General features: G+C 36.1%; 1 protein-coding gene, 1 long non-coding RNA gene and 1 pseudogene across 3 annotated transcripts; 1 reads left to right on the top strand and 2 right to left on the bottom strand.

The window, feature by feature from the left end:
* Nucleotides 1–642: 642 nt before the first annotated feature.
* Nucleotides 643–11,223, bottom strand: LOC145234499 (uncharacterized; annotated as a pseudogene). Its single transcript, XR_013861291.1, has 11 exons — nt 9,075–11,223; nt 8,892–9,015; nt 7,242–7,873; nt 2,619–2,731; nt 2,464–2,565; nt 2,111–2,402; nt 1,866–2,050; nt 1,246–1,352; nt 1,087–1,191; nt 873–1,039; nt 643–810 (listed from the first exon to the last, which is right to left on the bottom strand). The product of XR_013861291.1 is annotated as an uncharacterized LOC145234499 (transcript).
* Nucleotides 10,660–11,504, top strand: LOC145234498 (general transcription factor II-I repeat domain-containing protein 2-like). The gene is made up of 2 exons (XM_080099225.1): nt 10,660–11,139; nt 11,484–11,504. The coding sequence occupies exons 1-2, from the start codon at nt 10,660–10,662 to the stop codon at nt 11,502–11,504; spliced, it is 501 nt and encodes a 166-aa protein (XP_079955351.1).
* An 8,655-nt stretch (nt 11,505–20,159) lies between these two features.
* LOC145233455 (uncharacterized) lies at nt 20,160–20,965 on the bottom strand. Its single transcript, XR_013861104.1, has 2 exons — nt 20,906–20,965; nt 20,160–20,484 (listed from the first exon to the last, which is right to left on the bottom strand). It is a non-coding gene; the product is annotated as an uncharacterized LOC145233455 (long non-coding RNA).
* Nucleotides 20,966–21,942: the final 977 nt, after the last annotated feature.

Below are 21,942 nucleotides of genomic sequence, written 5' to 3'. Positions count from 1 at the left end.
AGAGTATTTGGGAGGTTACGTTTTGTTGAAGGCCAAACAAAAGTTTACACCTGGAAGCCAAATTTTTAGCAAGCTGTCCAACATGCAACCACAGGGCCAGCTTATTTCCTTAATGGAGCAAAAGTCTGGGAGTCTCACATATCCATCATCAGAGATACTGCAGCTTTTACGTAGTGTTTATCTCAAATGTTCAAGAGAAAGTTTTCGCCCAGCAAACAAGATAGACTTTGTCGCTGTATTACAAAAAATTTACAATGATCCCCATTATCAAAGTTTCAAAGTTAAGACATGTGATATTCTGGAAGTTGATGAAGAGGAGGTGACAAATTTTTTTCAGTATGTTGTGGATTTATTTATTCGTTTTCTATCATATACATTTGCTAAAAAGCTCTTTACAAAATGTTTCAAAAATCTACCCAGCAATCCAAAGGATTACGAGGGGATCCGAAAAAAAATGAAATAAATACATTAAAATAGACTGTAATTGCTGTACCTGTACGATTTTGAGATTTTTTTCTAGCAAACAACAAAATAATAAAAATAAATTAGTATCAGAGAAGAAGTTTTGTTTCTGACAGGTTTATAATAGCAAAATTAAGTATATATATTGCATATGTCCAATCAAACAACAAACACTCTTCATTATTTCCTGTTGATTGGAGTTTTGCAAAGGTTAGTCCATGCATTGACTTTGCCAAATGTAGTGTTGCCCCCTTTAACCTTTTTTATAACTTTTCTGGTGGTAATGTGTTGAATCCCAACAGCAGCCTGGTTAATGTCTGGATTTTGAGACCGGGAGCCTTGATTTCGCTTAAGTCACAAGCACTATTAGTAATAACAGAATGATGTACTGTTGAATTCTGAGCACTTACTAAGTTACCAAAAAAGCCTCTATCACATCCTGGGTAAATGTTCCAAGAGGCACTGAGCAACAGTAGTTGTCCAACAAGCGTCTTGCCAGACAACCATAGTTTTTCGTGGTAAACACTAGTCCTTCCAATGTTGGCAGGGCTAATATTCTTTTTTTTTCCTTTGTTTCCTCAACTTAAGTTTCAGTTTAATCATTTTAAAGCAAGCAAATGCCACATTTTCTACCTTCCAGTCCAATAAATATGCCAGAAAATGTTTTTTAAGCCAGTCAAGGCGTTCATCTTGAGCACTTTTAATAGAATTGAAATTATATCAAACCACCTACAAAAAAGGTTTAGAAAATATAGTACCATTTTTACACATTGAATTTGTTACCGTGCAAACAATAAGACAAATTCTGAGGTTTCGTTGGCACCATCAATTAACTGAAGACATTTTCCCACCTTCCAACTAAGCACGTCCCTGGCTAAGCCTACTTTCATCTATAGCAGGGGTCGCCAACCTTTACCACTCAAAGAGCCATTCGAACCAGTTTCACATCGTACATCGTAAACACGTGAAATGAAATGCAACTTCATAAGCCTTTTTAATTGCATATTATTGGGCACATTGGTAAACCAGCCTTATCAGCAGTGAAAGCAAATTAATCTCCCCATGTAGCGTTAAATGTTCTGTTTTCTTCAGACGCTAATTTTTATTTCTTTGTTTAACACGTTTGTGTCATAACAATTTCAAACAGGTATTGTTGCGCGGGCACACACACTGCAAACCAAAACAGTATTTAACAACTTGCGCGCCGCCAGCTTGCTTCTTTTTAGATGCGCGGTGTGTCCGGCATAACCGTCACAGGTTTTAAAATCAAATGTTTCAAACATTTGGTAATTTCAAAACCTGAGCCGATATGGAGGGACCAAAGAGCCGCGGGTTGGCGACCCCTGATCTATGGTAATCAACATATATAATAACCAAACCACATGAGTAAACATTCAACTTACTTTGGAGTAGGGGTTAAGTTTTATGTGGGATTCCATAAGCCTACACCTGCTAAGCAACAAAGTTTGTTGTTCTTTTTTATAAAGATCCTGAATATGAGTCCACAATATGTTTTGCTTGTTTTTAAACATATGTTTTTAAACACAACTCCACCAGGTTTTGAAGACAGCTAAGAATTTCTTGTGGTCTTAATTTAAAAAAATACACCTTAGCAAAGACTTTTGACTGCAATGAACAAAATACTGACCTTTAACAAATGTGATGGGTCTGAACACAAAAATATTGGTCTCTCTGGGGCATATGGGTTGGGGCTACATACGGGCTGTTTGGTGAATAGTTGGACTGACTTACAAGTTTAAAAAAATTTCGATTTGCTGAACAACCATCACATATCACGGCATGAATCTGAACATTACGTGATTCACACTCCCACAAAAGATTCCAAAACAATAAAGACAATGTAACTGGAGGAGTGGACTTGGTTGGGTACCATGCAACTGGAATTGATATCTCATGGTGAAGGGAGCGTAGATAAAACACTGAAAGTACTGCATTTGTAATTGTTGTTGCTCAGTAAGCATTAATGCAGAACACAGTTACCGAGAATACGACTACCTATGACAGAATCAGATTAATTTTCAACATCCCCACAGTCCACAAATCCAATTAGTTTACCATGACGAATTAAAAGATTTTCACGTACTGTCAATGGTGAAGCTGTAACATCTTAAAAATCTTAAGCAATAACAACTGACTTTTCATTTCATCCATAGTAATAAATGTAGGTAAAAAGTTATGTTCTTGCATTATCCTATCCACTTCACTTATTGCATTAACATTTAAACCAGGTTCTTTTGAAAAGCTGTTTCTGCACAAAACAAATGTGTTTTCATAAAATTTTGTAATACAGGTTACCAATATATACAATCAATCAATCAATTTAGTTTATTTGTTTCAGCGCCCACGTACAATAATAAAGACGAATAACATACGGTTAAACATATAAAACAAGCGTTTAAACAAAAAGGGTGCAGCTGGAGCCACAATTGGCTATTTTTGCAAGCTGACCCTATCTATTTGTATTTGGCGAATTTATGTACACATTGCGATAAGTAGAAGAAAAGTAATAAGCACTGCGTTAAACGACATCAAATTTTTCCCATCAAATAAATAAAATATTGACATGAAACTTTGTGAAAATAAGTCAACGTGGAAAACAAACAGGCGTGGGGCAATAATAACAACGATGTTTGCTTTTCTGTGGGCAGTAGTTGCATGCCTGTCTGGCGGCATAATTAGTTAACTGTATTTTCGGTGATCAATCTAGACCAAAACACCCCGTGGAATGTAAATAGTCCACCACGTGGTGTGGTGCATGCCAATTGCACAGCAAATCATGGAAATTCATGGTACTGTGATGTTCATGTGTAGCTGGCCAGAATGAAGGATTTGCTGTTATTCATGAAACTTTTTAAACCAGTTTTTTTGCTGGTTATTTTACTTGGGAGTTTATTCCATACTGTTGTGCACTTGTAGCGAGCTGTTTTTTTTTAAAATTTTTGTGTTGTCGCACCTCTTGTTGCATGTTCATGTACTGATGATGTAAAAGTGAAGAAATTGTCAAAAGCTGAAGGTAATCTTTTGTGTATAAACTGAAATGCAAATTTGGCCAATTCGATGTTGTGCATGTCATATAATTTTAAAACATTTGTATTTGTGTATAGCTTATTGGTTGAGGTCCGAAGAGGGCTATTGGTTATTATTTTTAAAATTCTATTTTGCATCACTGACAGCTGATGCATGGTTGTTTTATTTGCAAATCCCCAGTAAAGTAACCCATATAAAAGGTGTGGATGCACCAAGGAGAAATAAACACAACGGAGCGTTGATGATCGTACATAATGTCTTAATTTAGAGAGAACCCCTGCAGCTGAAGCAATTTTATTTCTGACGAAGTGGACATGATCAGCCCAAGACATTCTTTCATCAAAAATCACACCCAGATAATTTAGTGACTTTGCTTTTTGCAATTCGCTACCATTGACAGTGATTTGCAGATCTAAGGAAGCAGAGTGTGGAGAAAACAACATATATTTGGTTTTGGTGTAATTAAGGGACAATTGATTTGCTCTCATCCATTTGTCAACCTTTGTCAGCTCTGTATTGACGGACATTTGAAGTGTTGAACTTTTGTAAGTGGATATCCAGAGGCAGGTGTCATCGGCAAACAAGCGCGTTTCAAATTCGGATGCAGATGGAAGATCATTAATGTAAATTAGGAAAAGAAGTGGGCCGAGCACTGAACCTTGCGGTACGCCACATGTCATATAGCAAAATGTTGACTGGTTTCCTGAGAAAAAAGTGCTTTGTTGTCTTTGATGTAAATAACTTCTGAAAAAGTTGTTTATGCGTCCCCGAAACCCATAATGTTCAAGCTTCTGGAGGAGTATGTCATGATTAACTGTGTCAAACGCTTTAGCTAAGTCTAGAAATATAGCACAAGTGTGAAGTTTTTTATCCTTCGCAGCAACTAAGTTGTCGTGAATTTCAGCAATTGTTAAGTTTGTGGAATGTAAAGGTCTAAATCCATTTTGATGTTTTGTTAATACAGACGAATCCGGTTAATCGCATCATCGATTTGCCAAGGGTATTTGATGCGATTAACCGGATTATGCGATAATCCGGTTGCTATGTAAACAGTACACTCCGTTTACAAAAGTGCTCATTTTCACTTCCCCAGCTGAAACAAAGTTGCAGTGACGCTCAACTATGGCAACGGAGCAGTATTTTCTCTCTTTTGTTGCCGAGAATTGAAAAAATTGCTGCTCTCAGCGCAATACATGACGTCATGCTTCCTAACTGTCGTGGCTATGGTGCAATCGCCTAAGTGTGTTAAAGAAACAGTAGAAACGCACACACACACTCTTAATTGGCGCACACGCCACAGTTCGCTTGATTTGTGCTTTCTCTTTCAGTCAGGTTTTTTTGAAAAGATATGTTACATCGCATCATAGGTAAACGGCCCAACATTTAAATTTGGGAACTTCCCTATGAAGACGGTTTATGACGTTTTAGTCTTTTTTTGGGTAGTTTTCCTTATAAATGTGCCAGGCCTCTCGCCTAATATACATGTAAAATGGCCTGTTGTTTCTAACCTATTTCGTTTTCTAGTTCAAACCAACGCGTTAAGCGGCAAAGTGCTAGGTGCATATTTGTGAGCAAGCCCAAACCCGCAAGTACACGACCGAAACCTAGTCAAACTTACAACTTTGGCACATTCTACAGCGCAAGGGCACTAAGGCGAGCTGCATCAGTTTCTATTACAACCCGTTATCCAATTGACAAAAATAATATTTGATTTTAGCAAAACTTTAACGACTGAGATTGTGGCGCTACTTTCTAGCTTACTCAGCGAAACTGCAGCTGCAAGATTAGCGTGACTGTCACGTGATCAACGTGTGATCGTTGCTTCAAAAATTTAAAGCAGCAACAAATACTACACGAATAAATGCCTTTCTTAATCGGTGTTTTACCTGATAAGTTGCGCAAGGTCACGAACAGAAGACAAAATATGGCAATCATAGGCACGTTACCAATTACGTGAATCTAAACAACATGGTGTGATTACTTGCGATCTAACATTTTTTACAACCATTACGTGTTTGGCGGGTCATGAACAATATAACAGAAAACATTTTTAAACATTTGTTTTACATTTAACATTGTTTAAATTTCAATACAGTTTAACACTTCGAATTTGGTCTAGTTCGCACTTAGTAAGAAATTACAATCAGCGTCTTTGCCGGAACACCAGTTTCGTAATTTTAACACGTTGAACTCTTTATTTAAACGCTTGATTTAAACTATTGGCGATTAGATAAGCCAATAAAAAAGGATCAATGTGCACGGCTGTGAGATAACGACTCCTTGTTATCGCACAGCGGTACACTGAACGTCGATTTAATCTCCTAATAACTTTTCCAAAATATTTTATGGTCGAGACGTGTCATTTTCAACGTTAGACGCGTTATTTGGTGTGGAATGCAAAAATGCATCTACGTCTTTTTCGCGTACATTACCTCCGAGGGATTTTACTATCAAATCGTCGTTTTTTATTCCAAATACTCGGGCTGTTCGACTTTCACATAGAGATCATCAATCTGGTTAATCGCATATTTCGTGGAAAATCGATGCGAATATCCGGTTTATGCGATAAACCGGTATGCGATTAACCGGACGATTTTCTTAACAAACGATGGGCGACGGTTTGGGATTTTTAATTCTGATGCAATTAAACGGATTATGCGATTAACCGGTATGCGATTAACCGGATTCGTCTGTATATGATATTTTTCCAAAAAGCTTGCCATTCGCTTGTAAATAAGTTTCTCAAATATTTTAGAAAAGATCGGAAGTAAGGAGATTGGGCGATAATTTCCCAATTGTTTGGCACAACCTGCTTTGAAAAGTGGAATAACTTTGGCAATTTTTAAAGAATTTGGAAATGAACCAATCTGAACGGCTTCATTAAATAGTGTGCAAAGAATTGGTGAAAGAGCAGGAGGTGCAAGCTTAATTAGACGGATTGGAATATCATATGGCCCTGTCGATTTATTTTCGTTGAGATTAAGGATGATATTGTACACTTCTGTTGTGTATATTTCATGAAACTGAAATGAGTTTGAAATGGGATTGTGAAGATAAGATTTGGGTAGAACTGTTGTTGGTGCAATTTTTGAAGCCATGTTTTTACCTATACTGGAAAAATGTAAATTAAAAGTGTTAGCTATTTGCTTTGGGTTGGTGAGTGTTCTACTTAGATGGATTATTAGAGATGTTTGGGGGTGTGCTGAGTGCCTGTCCGAAATAATTTTGTTTATGAGTTGACAAATCTTTTTCGAATTATTTGAGTTTGTATGAAATAAGTTTTTGTAATAATTTTGCTTGGCGGCTCTGATAGCATTTTTTAACCTTTTTGCATACTGTTTGTATTTGTCACTTGTTTTACCAATAGTAACACATTGTTTGTACAGTTTGTTTTTCTTTTTAGTAAACCATGGTTTTCTTTGTTTTTTAGATCTTCCAACAGAACTAGTAATGGGTACATGCTGGTTAATTACATGCTGGAATGCAGTTATCAAATTTTCAAATTTTGTGTGTATGGATTGATTTGTTTGAATAGTCTCTGCAATACTATACACATCATACAAGTAGTTGTCAACATTAAGATGCCTGTAGTCCCTCCTCGGTTTTAGCTGCTGCAATTGCATTGGACTAGTCTTTTTTACAATGAAAAATGATCAGAAATGTCAAAAGTTACGAGACCTGGTATGATTGTATCATTTATATTATTTGTGTATATGTGATCGATAGCTGACATTGCATTTGATGGGGCAGTGTGTGATGGAATTGTAATTAGCATGTGTGCATTTAAACTTGTTGTCATTAACTTGTACTGTGTTATTGTGGATGTTGAAGCCAGACTGTTGATGTTAAAATCTCCAAGAATGTAATATGTAACATTTCTTTTATTCAGGTCAAACAAGCACTTTTCAAAGTGTGTTGAAAAGAATGTGATGCCAGGACCAGGGTGTCTGTAGATGACCCCAACAACCACAGTTTTTTTGTGGTGTAGCTCCAACTCAATCCAAAGGTTTTCACATTTTGTCATGTAAAATTGGTATTGAGTTGTGACCTGGTACTGCAAAGATGTTTTGATGTATATTCCAACACCCCCTGCATTTGTTGGTGAATCAGCATGCAAAAAGGTATAACCATTAAGTGAAATGTTGCTTGTTGTGTTTGCATGTAACTTAGTTTCTGTGATTGCAATGATATGAGGCTCAAAATTAATTGTATGCAGAAATTCTTCCATAATGTGCAAGTTGCATGTAAGACTTCTGACATTGAATTGAAGTAATATTAAATCATTAGAAGTAGTGGTTTGTATTAGTGTTTTAAACTCTTCTATATCCAAATAATTTGATTCTTTGATATTGGTCATGAATGTCTTGTTCGAAATTGATGTGTGATGCATAATGCAAATGATGAAATGACAATAAGGGGTATTTTACCAGGTGCATACAAATCAAAACAATGGGAAGTTCAAAAAACAAAAAAGAATACATACATATTGGATTGCCAGTTAATTGGATTGCTTCAACAGTTATGATGATTCTGGAATGCTGTTTTTCTTCATATCTTCTTGATTATGGATAGCAATTGTGGAAGATGTTTCATCCTTCTTTAACAGAATGGTGCCGTTTCTTGTCCAAATGAACTTATAGTTATTCTGTCGTTTGAATTGGAGACATTGGTAAAACATTTTTTTGTTTGCTTTTGTAAGACTTTCATTGATATATATTGGTGACTGGTGTGAATTTTCCTCAGAAACCCTTGTTTTGAACAATTTAGACCGATTATTGTAGACTTCATCTCTAATTTTTCTGCTTGTAAACTTCACGATTATTGGTGTGGAGTGTTTGTTGTGCTGTTGATTTTGCAATGAACCAAGTCTGTGGGAGGTGCTTATGTTTTCTTTTTTAACTGTGACACCAAGACGTTTAGCAACTGCTACAACAATTTCATCAGTGCTTTCATTGCTGGTTTGAGGGATACCTTTTATCTCCAAACATTCGCGTCTGCTATATTGCTCCAATGTATTTACTTCATTTTTGCATGCCTCCACATCTTCTTTCAGTTGTACATTTTCCTTTTTAATGGTTTTTAATTCTTGTTCTGTGCCGAGTAGTTTTTTTTCAATGAAATCATATTTATTTGACAAAAATGTTTGGCTTTTTTTATGGTCTGCAGCTCAGCTAGGACGGAATTTAGTTTGGCAGCCATTTCATCTTTATTGTGATTGATTTGGGAAATAAGTATATCCATTTTGATTGAAACATTGCAAGTGCTGGCATTTTTCTTCGGTGTAGTTGGAGACATTTTACAGATTCACAAATCTTATTTACTTTACAAGTATTGTATTCATGTACTTCTATAAACACCTTATTCAAATAGAATACAATTTACCTATACATTGCTATAGTGCTTTTTGATGGCAATGTTAAGACTCCTGAACTTTTAATATGTTCATAGGCACTGGGGGAGCGGGAATACAATTCAATAGCCCATCTTACTGTATCAGGATTATATCTACAACATATATGTTGTAAGCTGTGTTGTCAAAAGTTAAACAATAAAGTTATGATTACCTTTGGCCACATTGGAAAGAATTTGCATTTTTTATTTGGTCATGCAGAAACATTTTTGCCATTCATTAAGACCGGTTTGGGCAAAAATTGACTACATGAAACAAAATATTTTGTTACAATGGAGCCAACATTTTTCAAAAATGTAAAGATTTTAAACGTTGAAACTTTTTTTCTCATCATACACTTTTTCACTTGAAACATCGGTAAATTGTTGCCCCTGCAAAATGATTGTTTAATGAACAGCAGTAGAGTTTGCCAAATCAAACACTTTTTCCCTACCGATTTACCAACAACACTTATTTTTGCACATGAGTCACATTGATGAAGTCCACACACTATAAAAGAACAAAAACACTAATGGAATTTCATACTCCAAGTCAGTAATAGACAGTGGTACCAAAGCTACTAACTTAAACCAACCAATACTGCAGGATTTAGATCGCAAGGTGTTTGTCATAGAGATTTTATTGTCTAGGCACTGCAAAACTTGATGGGACAGAGTTGACATTTTATCACTGCCAGGGCAGCCCAAACAAATTGACATGTTTTCAATTTTGCCTAAAACATTATGTGTGTAAAAATGTACGAAATACATCAGTTGCAAACACTTACTTAAAACAGTGTGAATAGTTTCATATCGAACATCACCATAGAAGGCTACTATTTTTGTTTCAAGATTTTCACCAAACACTATTCTGTAAGGAAGATATAACCAATGTATGTGTACATACTTTATGCAAATGTTATTCATACTATATTCTATCTGCCTTATATGAACCTACCTATATCTGGCAACTAACACAGTCTCTTCCTGCAACACTGCCTCAAAACCATATTTTCTATAATAAAATGTCCATTTTTCTGAAACGAGACCAACGATTATAAACTATGTGAGGATTTACCACAATACAGAACATTCAATAAAACCTGTCATTGCATCACTTAGTTGTTTGGATGCTTTCTCAAGGTCAGAAAGACTGTGGTGTCTGATAGCAGGTACAACAACTCTTTGCATCTGTTTTCGGGGAAGTGTAAAAAAACTGTCCAATGCACAGTGGGTTGCAGGCATTTTAATAAGTGATTGAGCAAAAAATATTTGTGTAAATTTTGAAAATTGTTCTAGGCAGGAACATATTTTTCAAGTTAGCTTGTTAAGCAATTCTTTAGGAAGCTGCTGACAATGCACACTGTTTTAAGGCATAAGCCATTTTGGATACTAGCCATTATGGCACTTTGTTGGGAGTAACAGGGTGAAAAGCTATGCCTCACCACCTCTGTTTAATGCCCCAACAGAGCATTTACAACAGAGAAAACCAAAGTGATGCCGACTCAGTGTCATCTTATCAACATAAAAGCATGAAGCCAATAAATGGTAAGTAAGCTGCAGGCAGTGCACACCATTTTGACCTACAAGGTCTAATCAGCGCAACTAAACACAATACATAGGTCGTTGTGGCTATGAAGGTCTTTGCGTGTTTCAAAACTAAAGGAATTCAAGGCAAACTTGACACAACAACAGACCTGCTTTAGGCAAATTTACAAACACAATGTTGCTTCGGTTACTGCAAGCTATGAACTCTGTAGAATGATAGCCATGAAAGGGAAGTCTTACATTGAAAGAGAATTTGTAAAACAGTGCTGTGTAAAATCAGCTGAGATCGTTTGTCCAGAAAAGGCATATTTGTTCAAGGAGATATCATTAACCAGAAACACTGTTGCTGAGCGAATAGATGAATTGGCAGATGATTTGAAACAACAACTTAAGTCAGTATCACCCAAATTTGAACATTTTTCTATTGCTATTGATGTGAGCGTCGACCTCAGTGGAATAGCACAGCTTGCAGTCTTCATCAGAGCCTGTGACAGTGAATTCAACATTATTGAGGAAATTATTGAGCTGATCCCCATGCATGACACTACAACAAGTCAGGATATCTTTGAGAAAATTCAGCAAGTTCTAGATGACTATAATCTTGACTTGAGTAAACTTGCATGCTTATCTACTGATGGTGCGGCAAATATGGTTGGCCGACATAATGGTGTTGCTGCCAAGTTAAGAAAAAAGGTAGAAAAAATGCATCCTGGCTCATCAATGGCACATTTTCACGGTATAATTCATCAGCAAAATTTGTGTTCAAAAATTTTAAAACTGGATCATGTGCTCAGTTTGGTCACAAAGAAAGTTAACTATATTAGAGGTCGTGCTCTCAACCACCGCCAGTTCAGCCAATTGTTGGAAGATATGGGTAATCACTTTACTAATGTTCCATTCTACACAGAAGTCCGCTGGTTATCATGTCAAAAAGTTCTAAAAAGATTTTATTTGTTGAGAAAATAAAAAAATCTTTGTTGAGAAAAGAAAAAAATCTTAATCTAAAATTACAAGGTAAAAACAAACTTATTACTCAGTTGTATGATGACATTAAGTGATTTATTGCCAAGTTAAGCCTATGAAAGTCATAGCTGTCAAAGGAAAATTTCGTTCATTTCCCTACATGCGAAGAGCTGAAAAAGGCTACCACTACTGGTGTACTCGAATTTGCTAAGTATAGCAATCATCTTCACTTGTTGTCAAATGAATTTCAGAAAAGATTTGATGATTTTTCATCTTTTGAACTTCAATTTTTATTATTTTCTGCGCCATTCACCTTTGATATTACTAAAGCTGAAGTCTGCAGATGGAATTATCAGAAATGCAGTCAGATTCTACACACAACTTTAGAAAGTTTGCCACTAAAATTATGTCCATGTTTGGTTCCACTTATGTGTGTGAAAAACTGTTTTCCTTCATGAAAACAACTAAAACCACACAAAGAACAAGGCTGACTGATCGGCATTTGTCATCACTAATCAAAGTTGGAGTTGCACAGACACTTCAGCCCGATATGCCAAAAATTGTCAGCAAAAAAAGATGTCAAACCTCCGGACAAAGCACTAATACTAACTGATAAGTAGCAAATACCTGCTGCAGTTTCAAAAAAATATAGTCTGTTATAGTCAGAATAATGTTCATAATACTGTTGGGCAGAAGAGGTGTAATGTGTAGTGTAATTACTTCGTTGTTTGGTATTCATAAGTTTGATTGAAACAATTGTTTGCATCAAACATGAAATTGTGTGATTGTGTGTCAAGGTATATAGCAAATTATCGATGAACAATAAATTTGACATTACTGTATATGCGCCATTAGCTTGTGTGCGGCCCGGATGATGACATAACATGACGCATGCGGCCCTTGGAGGACTGTGAGTTTGACACGCTTGCGCTAGATCTTCAATGCACTGCAAAGCAACAAATTCTGTCAGAAAAAGTTTTGAAACCTACCAAAAACTTTGTATTTTTCATATTTCCAGCACTTACCACATCAGGATTTGTGTAGTTTGGAAATTGCGCCATCACATGTAATGTGATTTTTTCACCGTTCATGACAGAAATAAATTTAGGCCTCATTTCTTTGACCTCTGGGGCCTCACCATAATTGTTGTTTGGTCTTTTCGTCGAAACCTTGGGCCGGGTTACACCCAGTGGCGTAGCAGCAACTTGGCGGTTCTGGCTCTGCGGCAGGCTGCAAGTGGGCGGCAAAATGACGTTTTTTGTTCTTATAAAAAAGGAAATTTTATCAGGATTCTGAATCTGTAAGCCTTTTTTCATAATTTAAATTATTTATTTGTCAAAACTCACTTCAAAGTGAGGCACCCAAGACCTTCAGGGGCACCCCCAGTTGTAAGAGAGAACCACGTAAAGCACACAGAACAAGGTTCTCTCTTACAAACACAAGTCCCTTGAGGGAAAAAAATAACTCAAACAGCTAGATTCAACCATTTCCAACAGGTTTTCGCTGGAGCGAGAAACTGATCTTTGTTTTTCTGGTGAACTCAGCATCAGTGAGGTTGTGGTATGAGAAGGTGTTGCTCTTTGTGCTAGGAATTTTTCGAGCTGGAAAAAGCTTTACTCATGATTATGTTTTCTAGGCAAACACTTGGCTTAGTGAACCAGTAGTCTAATTGCTCATTAACAGATACTTTTGACTCTGTTGCTATAGCAATGGCTTACCAATACTGTTGTGAATGACTGCAAAAATAAAATGCCGAAAAAAGTAAACGATCTGCGAAGCGTGTGTCCCCAAGTACTAGTACTAGCCTTAGTACCACAAGGGTCCATTTATACTATGTTTCCATGTCGCGTTTGGTCTTAGCCCAAACATTTTTGTCCATGTTTTGAATTTAGCGCCAAACATTGGTCGTGTTTCCATGTCGCTAACGCAGTCAAGCGTAACGTGTTTCAACGATCTGTTGCCTGGCTCGCGCGGTTCAAGACTAAAACAAAACACTGTAAACTAGCCTTGGAATGTAATAAAAACTACAAAACTGTGATGCAAATTAACTTCTACATCTAACGCTGACTTGAGTGAAGTAGATTACAAAAAAAAAATGCGAAAATTCGCTTCTACAGATAAAGTTGACTGATGTTATTCAAAATGAGCAGGTCTAATACTTAGGTTGATGTATTAGGAAGTTTTGAAGCTAAAACAAGGAGGAACAACCTGCCACCAAGAACGGCCAGTATGCACTTTATCATTTTTTTAATGACTGATTTTAACCTTTCTGAGTTATAATGTTTTATTGCTGTTTGGTCATTCGTGTGTGCTTCTACACATTATTTTCATGTCAACAATGGCAACAATCTAACTGTTGTTGCTTCACATTAAAAGAATCAGTTATTTACTAAATTAATTGTTGCTTTTGGGTTTGGCAATCAAGAACCACTCAATCACTTGCAAGAACTCCAGCTTTTTTCAGCAAGTTAATGATTCTGTTCATAATAATGTGGCTCTATCATGTCTGTTTTTATTTTGCAATACAAAAATTTGCTACGATTTCTACGATTATTGATTTTATTACGCAGTCAGTGCACAGAATACATTAAAAAGTTTTCAATTAAGTAGTCAGCACAGCTTAAATAGACAGAAGATGTACATATCACATTTTGCAGATTTGGTATCATCACAACCTTCCAAAAGGATTTTTTATAATAATATGTACTACTCTGTTAATTCGGTCTTGCAAAGGAAGCATTGAGTAGACTGAGTCAGCATCACCCAAATCATTGGAGAAGTGGCTGTTTGTTCAGTCAAAACATCACCCTATACAAAAAAAAACAATCAGGTACAATTGACAGTTTCAGATTTGCATGTAGCTGCTGCATGTTTCCTGCCAGGGCATTTTATACAACTATGTTAAATAGCAAAAGTGCTAGAATTTATTTTACAAATTTTGGGGTATTTTAACTCACCTATATCTTATAAAATTATGTATGATCAGCTTTTCCTGACAATGCCGACATTGAATCTTTTCCTCAGATAATTGATGGCGTACAGATTGCGCAACTTATTATTAAATTCCGTTCATATTTATATGCATACATCTACTGTAATGATGTACTACTGTAAGTCACTGTCCCAAATACTAGCAATATACATCCGTTGGCGAAAGTAATTCTCAGTTCCAAAATAAGCTCTACCAAATAAGTTGTTTTAACTCAACCTCAAAATATAACTGCGTTTTTCAGCATTTTTAAGCTTACAATACATGGCCCAAAACGTACAAAACATGGCCCAAAACGTACAAAAACATGGCCCAAAACGTACATGGCCTAAACTAAGTTTAAACCACCTGAGTTGCTGCGTCATGTTTTTCACTTCCAAATATGGTTACATGGCCCAAACTCGCGACATGGAAACGTAGTATTAGAGGAAAATGTCCTCACAAAACCATAAGCCAAGCTGTAATGATGCCAGTTGTAATGTCAAAAGGATACCGCTTGATAGATTTCGAGTGCTTAAACGAAAGTTTGAAAAGTGCTCAAGTGTGTTGATGGTAAGAAAATCATCAGTATATGCTAGTATGGACCAAATTACACACTGATCAATTTTATCAACCATAACCTAGTCAAGTATTCCTAGACACTTGAGCACAGGAATAGCTTTGCTTGTTTTTGTGTTTCTACTCTGTACGACCAAAATTATTCAACACTAGCATTTATGTGCGCAAAGTTTGGAATGAAAACATCGATGAAAACTAGCAAGAGGATTGATGCAGCAGAGCTCATGATGTGAACCGCAGGGCATCATGTCCAATGTCTGAATGAGGAAATTTCCCAGTGGTTGCGTCAGAAAGTGAACAGGTGGGGTTGAAAATTGTGCAAATGATTTGGACTTTGGTTTTGCATCTGTATTGCAAAACGATTCCAATAAACAATCAGCTTCCTCATCAAACAAAGGATCCTAAAAAAAAACACAAATGGTTTATAACATTAAGTCTAAAACACCATAAATAGTGATAGGTTGGTGCATGCAAATAGTGATAGGTTGGTGCATGCAAAATTAAATTGGTGCATGCAAATGTCAATCAATATTAAATGAACTCATATAAATTGAGAAGTGACTACGCGATTTTTGTAAAAATGTTGCATAAATGTAAAGCGTTATATACGTGACTTGCCGTTGATGTTGAAATCAGTGATTCATCCATCAAACTTTCCGTTTTGTCGTCTGCAAGGCTTGAAGATTCCTGCAAAGTCGTCGTGTTAAAGTGGGAATATTAAACTTTGTCGACATTAAGTTGGAATATTAAATCGAAATCACTTACGGCGGTTGACTGGGTTGCAACACTGTCATTTATTGCAACACTGTTGTTTTCTTTAACTTGCATGAAAAACGCCCAAACTTTTTTCCTGACCGTGAACGGGTATTTTCCGAATTCAACGTTGATGTCGTCTCGATTTAACTCCATTAAATCGTCAACCGTAAGTTGCATGTTTGCGAATAAGTCAGGACACAATAATTATAAAGCACGCAGTAAATTAGTAAATTATGGCCTTACTTCGCATTGTTTGCAAAACATCTTCTGCGAATCCAAACACCTGGGCTGAACTGATAAATTCATCCATGACAGTTTAAGCCTGAACCTTTCTTTACTGATGTCCACGTCAAACATGCTGCTTTACATTTTGAACAGTTTACCGAAGTCATTGTTACGTTATAACCAATTTCTAGAACAGGATCGTGTGTGTCATAACAATGCTTCTGTGACGTAACAACCGACTAAATGTACAACTTGACGACTAACAAAGTATGGGTCGCGCTGTGGTGATTCAATTCTGCCCAAACGAATTTTTCACATTTCAATTTTCAAGTATGTTAAATTCTCAGTCATGACTGAATTATTGTATCATAGGCATTTTATGTGGCTTTATCTCAGTAACCTTGTAGTATTGCAGCATAAGTAAGTAGTTTTCTGAGAGTTTTGATAGCACCGTAGCCAAATTCAGCCTCACTCGACAACGCTATACAGCAAAATGAACCAATCATTATAACATACAGACAATAGCCTTCTAACTTTCTATTACGCACACGGCGATTGTAACACGTTAGCACGGGGAATGATAGGAGGTTAATCATACGAAACTGAACTTGGAAAGTAACAGTTAGCGTTTAAGGATGATAACTATTCATACAAAAATCAAAAATACATTTTTGTTGTTTGAGGCTTGGGTCGCTAGATGTTCATAAAGCTCAGATTTGGGTCGCGGTCAAAAAAGTTTGAGAACCACTGCTTTAAGATAAAGACGGCATGACTCGTACGTGCCCTTGGCAGTGCGATGTTTGTGAAACTACGACAATACCTTGGAGAATTTTTGTTACATTCAAAAAAGGACCAAGCTGCCTCCAGTTTCCTTTGTGCTGCATTATAGACGGATGTCTGTACAATTTCGAAAAAACTAACACATACTACAAACATTGTACCAAATATCACAAAGCGTTTTTATCGAGAGTGCTAGGCCAACATAAAGTCGCGACGCGTGGCGATGTTGGCTGTTCCACCAACGTTGCCTGCCCTGGCGATCAGAACGAACAAGGTACCCAAACGTTAAAGAACATTTACATAAACGCGAGATTATATAAACGTTCATCATCCTTTCCAGAAAACACATGTACCAACACACAATTGTTGGGAGAGCATGATGCAAGTACTGAAGTTGGTGGCAACTCATTTCCCCACCTGCTGAAATGATCTTTTCAGAAAAATCTGTAGCATTGTTAATACTTCGTTTGAAGGAATATCACAATCTTACTCAGGTAAAACTTTTTTTAAACATCAACGATTTTAAACAAATCTTTAAGAAAAACTCAAGCAAAGCTTATGTAAAAGATGAAAAATATTTTATCAAATATAATTAACAATTACAGTTGCTTGACCATAACTTTTTGGGTGGCAGTCAATGAAATTGTTCAATTAGTTTCATCGTTGTTAAATGCAAGTTTTGATTCGTCACGGAAATATCTGGAAAATCTTTTAAACAGTGGGAAAGAAATATCTATTGGAGAAAAGTGAAATGTTATTGAAAAGTTTAACCAACACTGGCAAACATGGAACAACAGTTTAAATGAACTCTCTACTCCATACAAACAAGAAAAGTACATCAAAGGATATTTTGGTTTTGTTGAACCAGAGGAAATATGTATTGGAAAGTCTTCTTGTACAAAAGGTGTAGGGGCCAGTCAAGTTATATACCACAAGACGCACAATATTTATTATGTGCCAATCAAATCCACAATTCAGTCATTATTTCAAAACCAGAATTTTAAACAGGCATTTTCAACCGGTTGTCAATCAAAAATCCATCCAGATGGAGTGTTGGAAAATTTTAATGATGGAGAAGTTGCCAAAGGCAGTACTATCTTTACCACACCTGATGTAATTAGATTGGTGTTGTATTATGATGATATGGAAGTGTGTAACCCTTTGGGAAGTAAGTCATCAGTGCACAAATTGGGATTGTTTTATTTTTCAATTTTAAATTTACCCAAAAAATTTCTGTCCAAACTTCAAGGAATGTTTCTAATTGCTGTTGCATTAACTTCAGACCCAAAAAAGTTTGGTATTGATATTGTCATTAATATGATTGTAAAAGAAATTAACACATTTTCTTCGGATGGATTCCAGATTGAATTTGATGAAACAACAACTGTACAAAAGGGTGGTTTAGCAGCAATTGTTGCTGATACACTTGCATGTCATCAAATGACCGGGTTTAAAGATGGTGTTGGCTTTGCCCATCAGAAATGCAGAACTTGCCTTTGCAACTTTAACGACATGAACACCAAGTTTACTGAAAATGAATTTGTACTGCGGGATCTTAAGACACATACAGAAATTCACTGTAAGAGCGAGGACACTGTTGCTACAGGTGTAAACAGAAAGGCTGCTATCTTAGATGTGGAGCATTTTAATATTTTTGAAGGTTCTCCACATGATTTAATGCATATACTGCTTGAAGGTTGTATACCTTATACAATTAAACTGGTCCTTGGCCATTATATTCAAGCCAAAAGTGTAAGTTTGTCCCAGATCAATGAAAGTTTGAATAACTTTAATTTACATACCTTGACAAGCCTACCAAGCCATCACCGATCGTGCCTCAACATCTTATAGGTGGTTCATTAAGGCAGTCTGCATCACAAATGTGGACACTTTGTCGCCTTCTTCCCCTCATTTTGTACAGTCATATTGACATGAAAGATACAGTGTGGGAATGCTATTCAAATCTTTTGGAGGTGACCAGTACATTGATGTCATCTGACATACACAAACAAACAACTGTGTCAGTAAAGTTCACAATAGCTCAGTATCTACATTTGTTCAAACAAAGTTTTCCAGAAAAAAACATAATACCCAAGCAACATTACCTTTTACACATTCCTTCAAGTACCAACCAGCTTGGACCAAATATTCAATTCTGGTCGATGAGATATGAAGCTAAACACTCCTATTTCAAAAAGCTGGCACATATCGCCAATTACAAAAATGTGGCCAAGTACATGGCTCAAAGACACCAGATGCATTTATGCATGCAACTTGTCAATGAAAATTTTTTTGTGAAGCCAGACTTCAAGCTGGGGCCGGCAGGAAAAATCAAAGAAGAAGTTTGCCATCTACTAAACACTAACCTTTCAGTACCTACCAACTGCTTGTCTAAAACATTGCAACATTCTTGGTTGCATTACAATGGACACACATTTAAAAAAACTGTTTCTCTATTTTTGATAACACAATGGATTTGCCACAATTTGGAAGGTTGGTGGCAATTGTGTCACAACAGAGCACTCCATTCTTATTAACCCTGTTTACATGCGTCGTCTGCAAACGGATCGGATTAAGCCTCAAGCCGGCTTGAGATTTGATCCATTGCAGCGTCCTATTTACATGCGCATGGCGCAAGGCTCGATCCGCTTCGCCTTGTACGGTGAACTTACCCCAAAATAGTAATTTATTTTGCTTTGTTGGTTAAAAAGTCGTTGTTTTATTGTAAATCGCAGCCATATGGCAATTATGCACCTTTGTTTACAATAAGACAAGAAATGTTATTTAGATCATTTTGTCAGAAAAAAATTCAAGCTGTTAGTGCAAAAAGCTGTCTTTATGTATTGTATTTGTCAACTAAAATGCCGACAACTGTTTCTTTTCTAAATTGTAGTTGGTTTCAGAAGTTGCTGGGCTTTCCTCTAGCTATAAAGTTTAATTCTGAGTAGTTCACTGTGAATCTGTTTTCAGCAAGTTTGATGGATATGAAGCATAATGGCATTAAGCAAGGTTGGGAAAATAGCTATTACATTATGTTTGAGACTCATTACTAACTAAACACTTCCTGCAGAAGTCATTGTAGGTGTCAGTAAAGTTAGCTTTGTTGGTATTTCTGACTGCTTTTTAAATCACTACAAATATTACTTGATAATTGTATTAAAACAAAACATGTATAAACCCAGGTCACAAAAAGGTAAAGCAAAGTTGCAACAACACTGTATAAAATACTATTTATTCAGGTACATTTTTGGTTTCATTCATTCAGCAAGTAAAACATGTATTTTTGGTTGCAAATCTTTTGACACTATCAAGATGATGATTGTAATGCTATGTCATAATGTACAACAGACCTTAAAGAAGTGCTTAATTTTTTAAAAATCTCAATATCCTTGCTTCTATGTTTGATGAAGTCTGTCATAAATTTTACTCTTTACACATTTGACAAAGACATATATATCTGAACCTACACCAATGAGTACTGGTCAAAAAGCGGAAGGACACAACAACATAAATACATTTACAGCACCATGGTGTAATTTAAAATACTAATTAAAATACAGGCTTCACATCAGTTATCATTTTATCACTGTTTTGTGTGTTTGGTGTTCTGTTGTGTGAATACTGATATGATATTTTTCATTTAGTTGCTGTATCTTTCCACAATTGTCTTTTTATGGACTCCACCATTGCCTTTCTGCTTGTGCCTTGTTCCATTTCGTTCCCAAATAAATCCGAAAATGTATCATGTTCTTGTGTTGATGTTTGTCCTACAAAAAAATAACATGTGATTGTGAATACAGTGCCTTAGTACCATTACAAAATAGCCACATGTTATTATGTAGGTGTTAGTCCCACAAAATAAAACTTAACATGTGATTGTTAATACATTTAACAGTATATAGTATTGGGTGGTGCCTTAGTATCATTACAAAAAAACACATGTTTTTATGTAGGCGTTCGTCCTACAAAATAAAACATAACATGTGAATGTGGAATGAAGTTTAAACCAACAGTACATGCTATTGGGTGCTGCCGTACATTACAAAATAGCCACACAATTTTATCACACTGTATAGATTTTGTTACAGTTATGACAGAATGGCTTTACATTTATAAATCACATTTACATATGCTTTGTGGTGTTGTGTGATGAAATAGTTATGACATGCATCTACTGTTCATACTCACTTGCATTGCAAATCAATCTGAATATAGTTTCTTAATATCATCAAAAAATGTCCACTTATTTGGATGCGGTTGTTGCATTTCTGCAAAACTGGGTTTAAATAATTTTACACTCAACAGAAATATGTTTTCTGTATAGCAAAACCAGCATTGAGGTAAAACATTTAGTAATCCTTGTAACTATTTTTCTTGAAAGATGTATGTTTTGGAACAAGACTACACTTACATGTCATACTCTACCATTTGTTAGGCATTTGTACGTCATGTATATAATACTGACCAGAGAATTTGCAGAGGGGTTTCTACATCTGCTAACATCAATTGTCACTACCACATATTAAGTACATATAAACTGAAGCTGAACAGATAGGCAAATTAACATTTTTTCTAGTTGGTCAACCTGCCAGCAATGGGCCTGACAACAAGCCGACTACACTTTCCCGTTGCACATTTCGCCTGATCGGCAGTTTACACCCTAAGTCTATTTCTACAAAAATGCTTTCCGATGCAAAGCAAATAAACTGGCAAATAACATATTTTTACCCTCCAACTAACCTGACAACACAGCAAACGCGCCTTAACAAGAAGGCGGATTAAGCACGAAACGGATTAAACCACCTAGTCGGGGCGGATTGAGCGTGAAACGGATTCGTTTCAGCGGCAAAAACGAGAGAAGCGGATTGACGAAACGGATTCGAATCCGTTTCAAGCGTCCATGTAAACAGGGTTACTGACTGGATCTTTTGACACTGTCGGGATTGAATTTTCATTTAATGCATATTTACTTAACACCAAAAATGAGTTTTACCTGTTGAGTCTTGACAGGGTTTTATACCATGATGCTCTGTCTGTTTGCAGGCTTGGGGATAACTTATTGCTACCAATTAAATTTAATTTGCATTAGGCCATCCCAATATAATATTAAAAGCTTGAATGTTGTGTGTACACCTTTTAGTCATATAGTTAAATTACCAGTACAGGATATACACAATTGGTTTATTGTTTAACGATTGTATTTAGTCATTTAAATCAGTTTAAAT

This window comes from Phallusia mammillata, chromosome 6 (genome assembly GCF_965637545.1).
Source record: "Phallusia mammillata chromosome 6, kaPhaMamm4.hap1.1, whole genome shotgun sequence".
Classification (NCBI taxonomy): domain Eukaryota; kingdom Metazoa; phylum Chordata; class Ascidiacea; order Phlebobranchia; family Ascidiidae; genus Phallusia; species Phallusia mammillata.
This window is presented reverse-complemented; position numbering and strand designations above follow the sequence as displayed.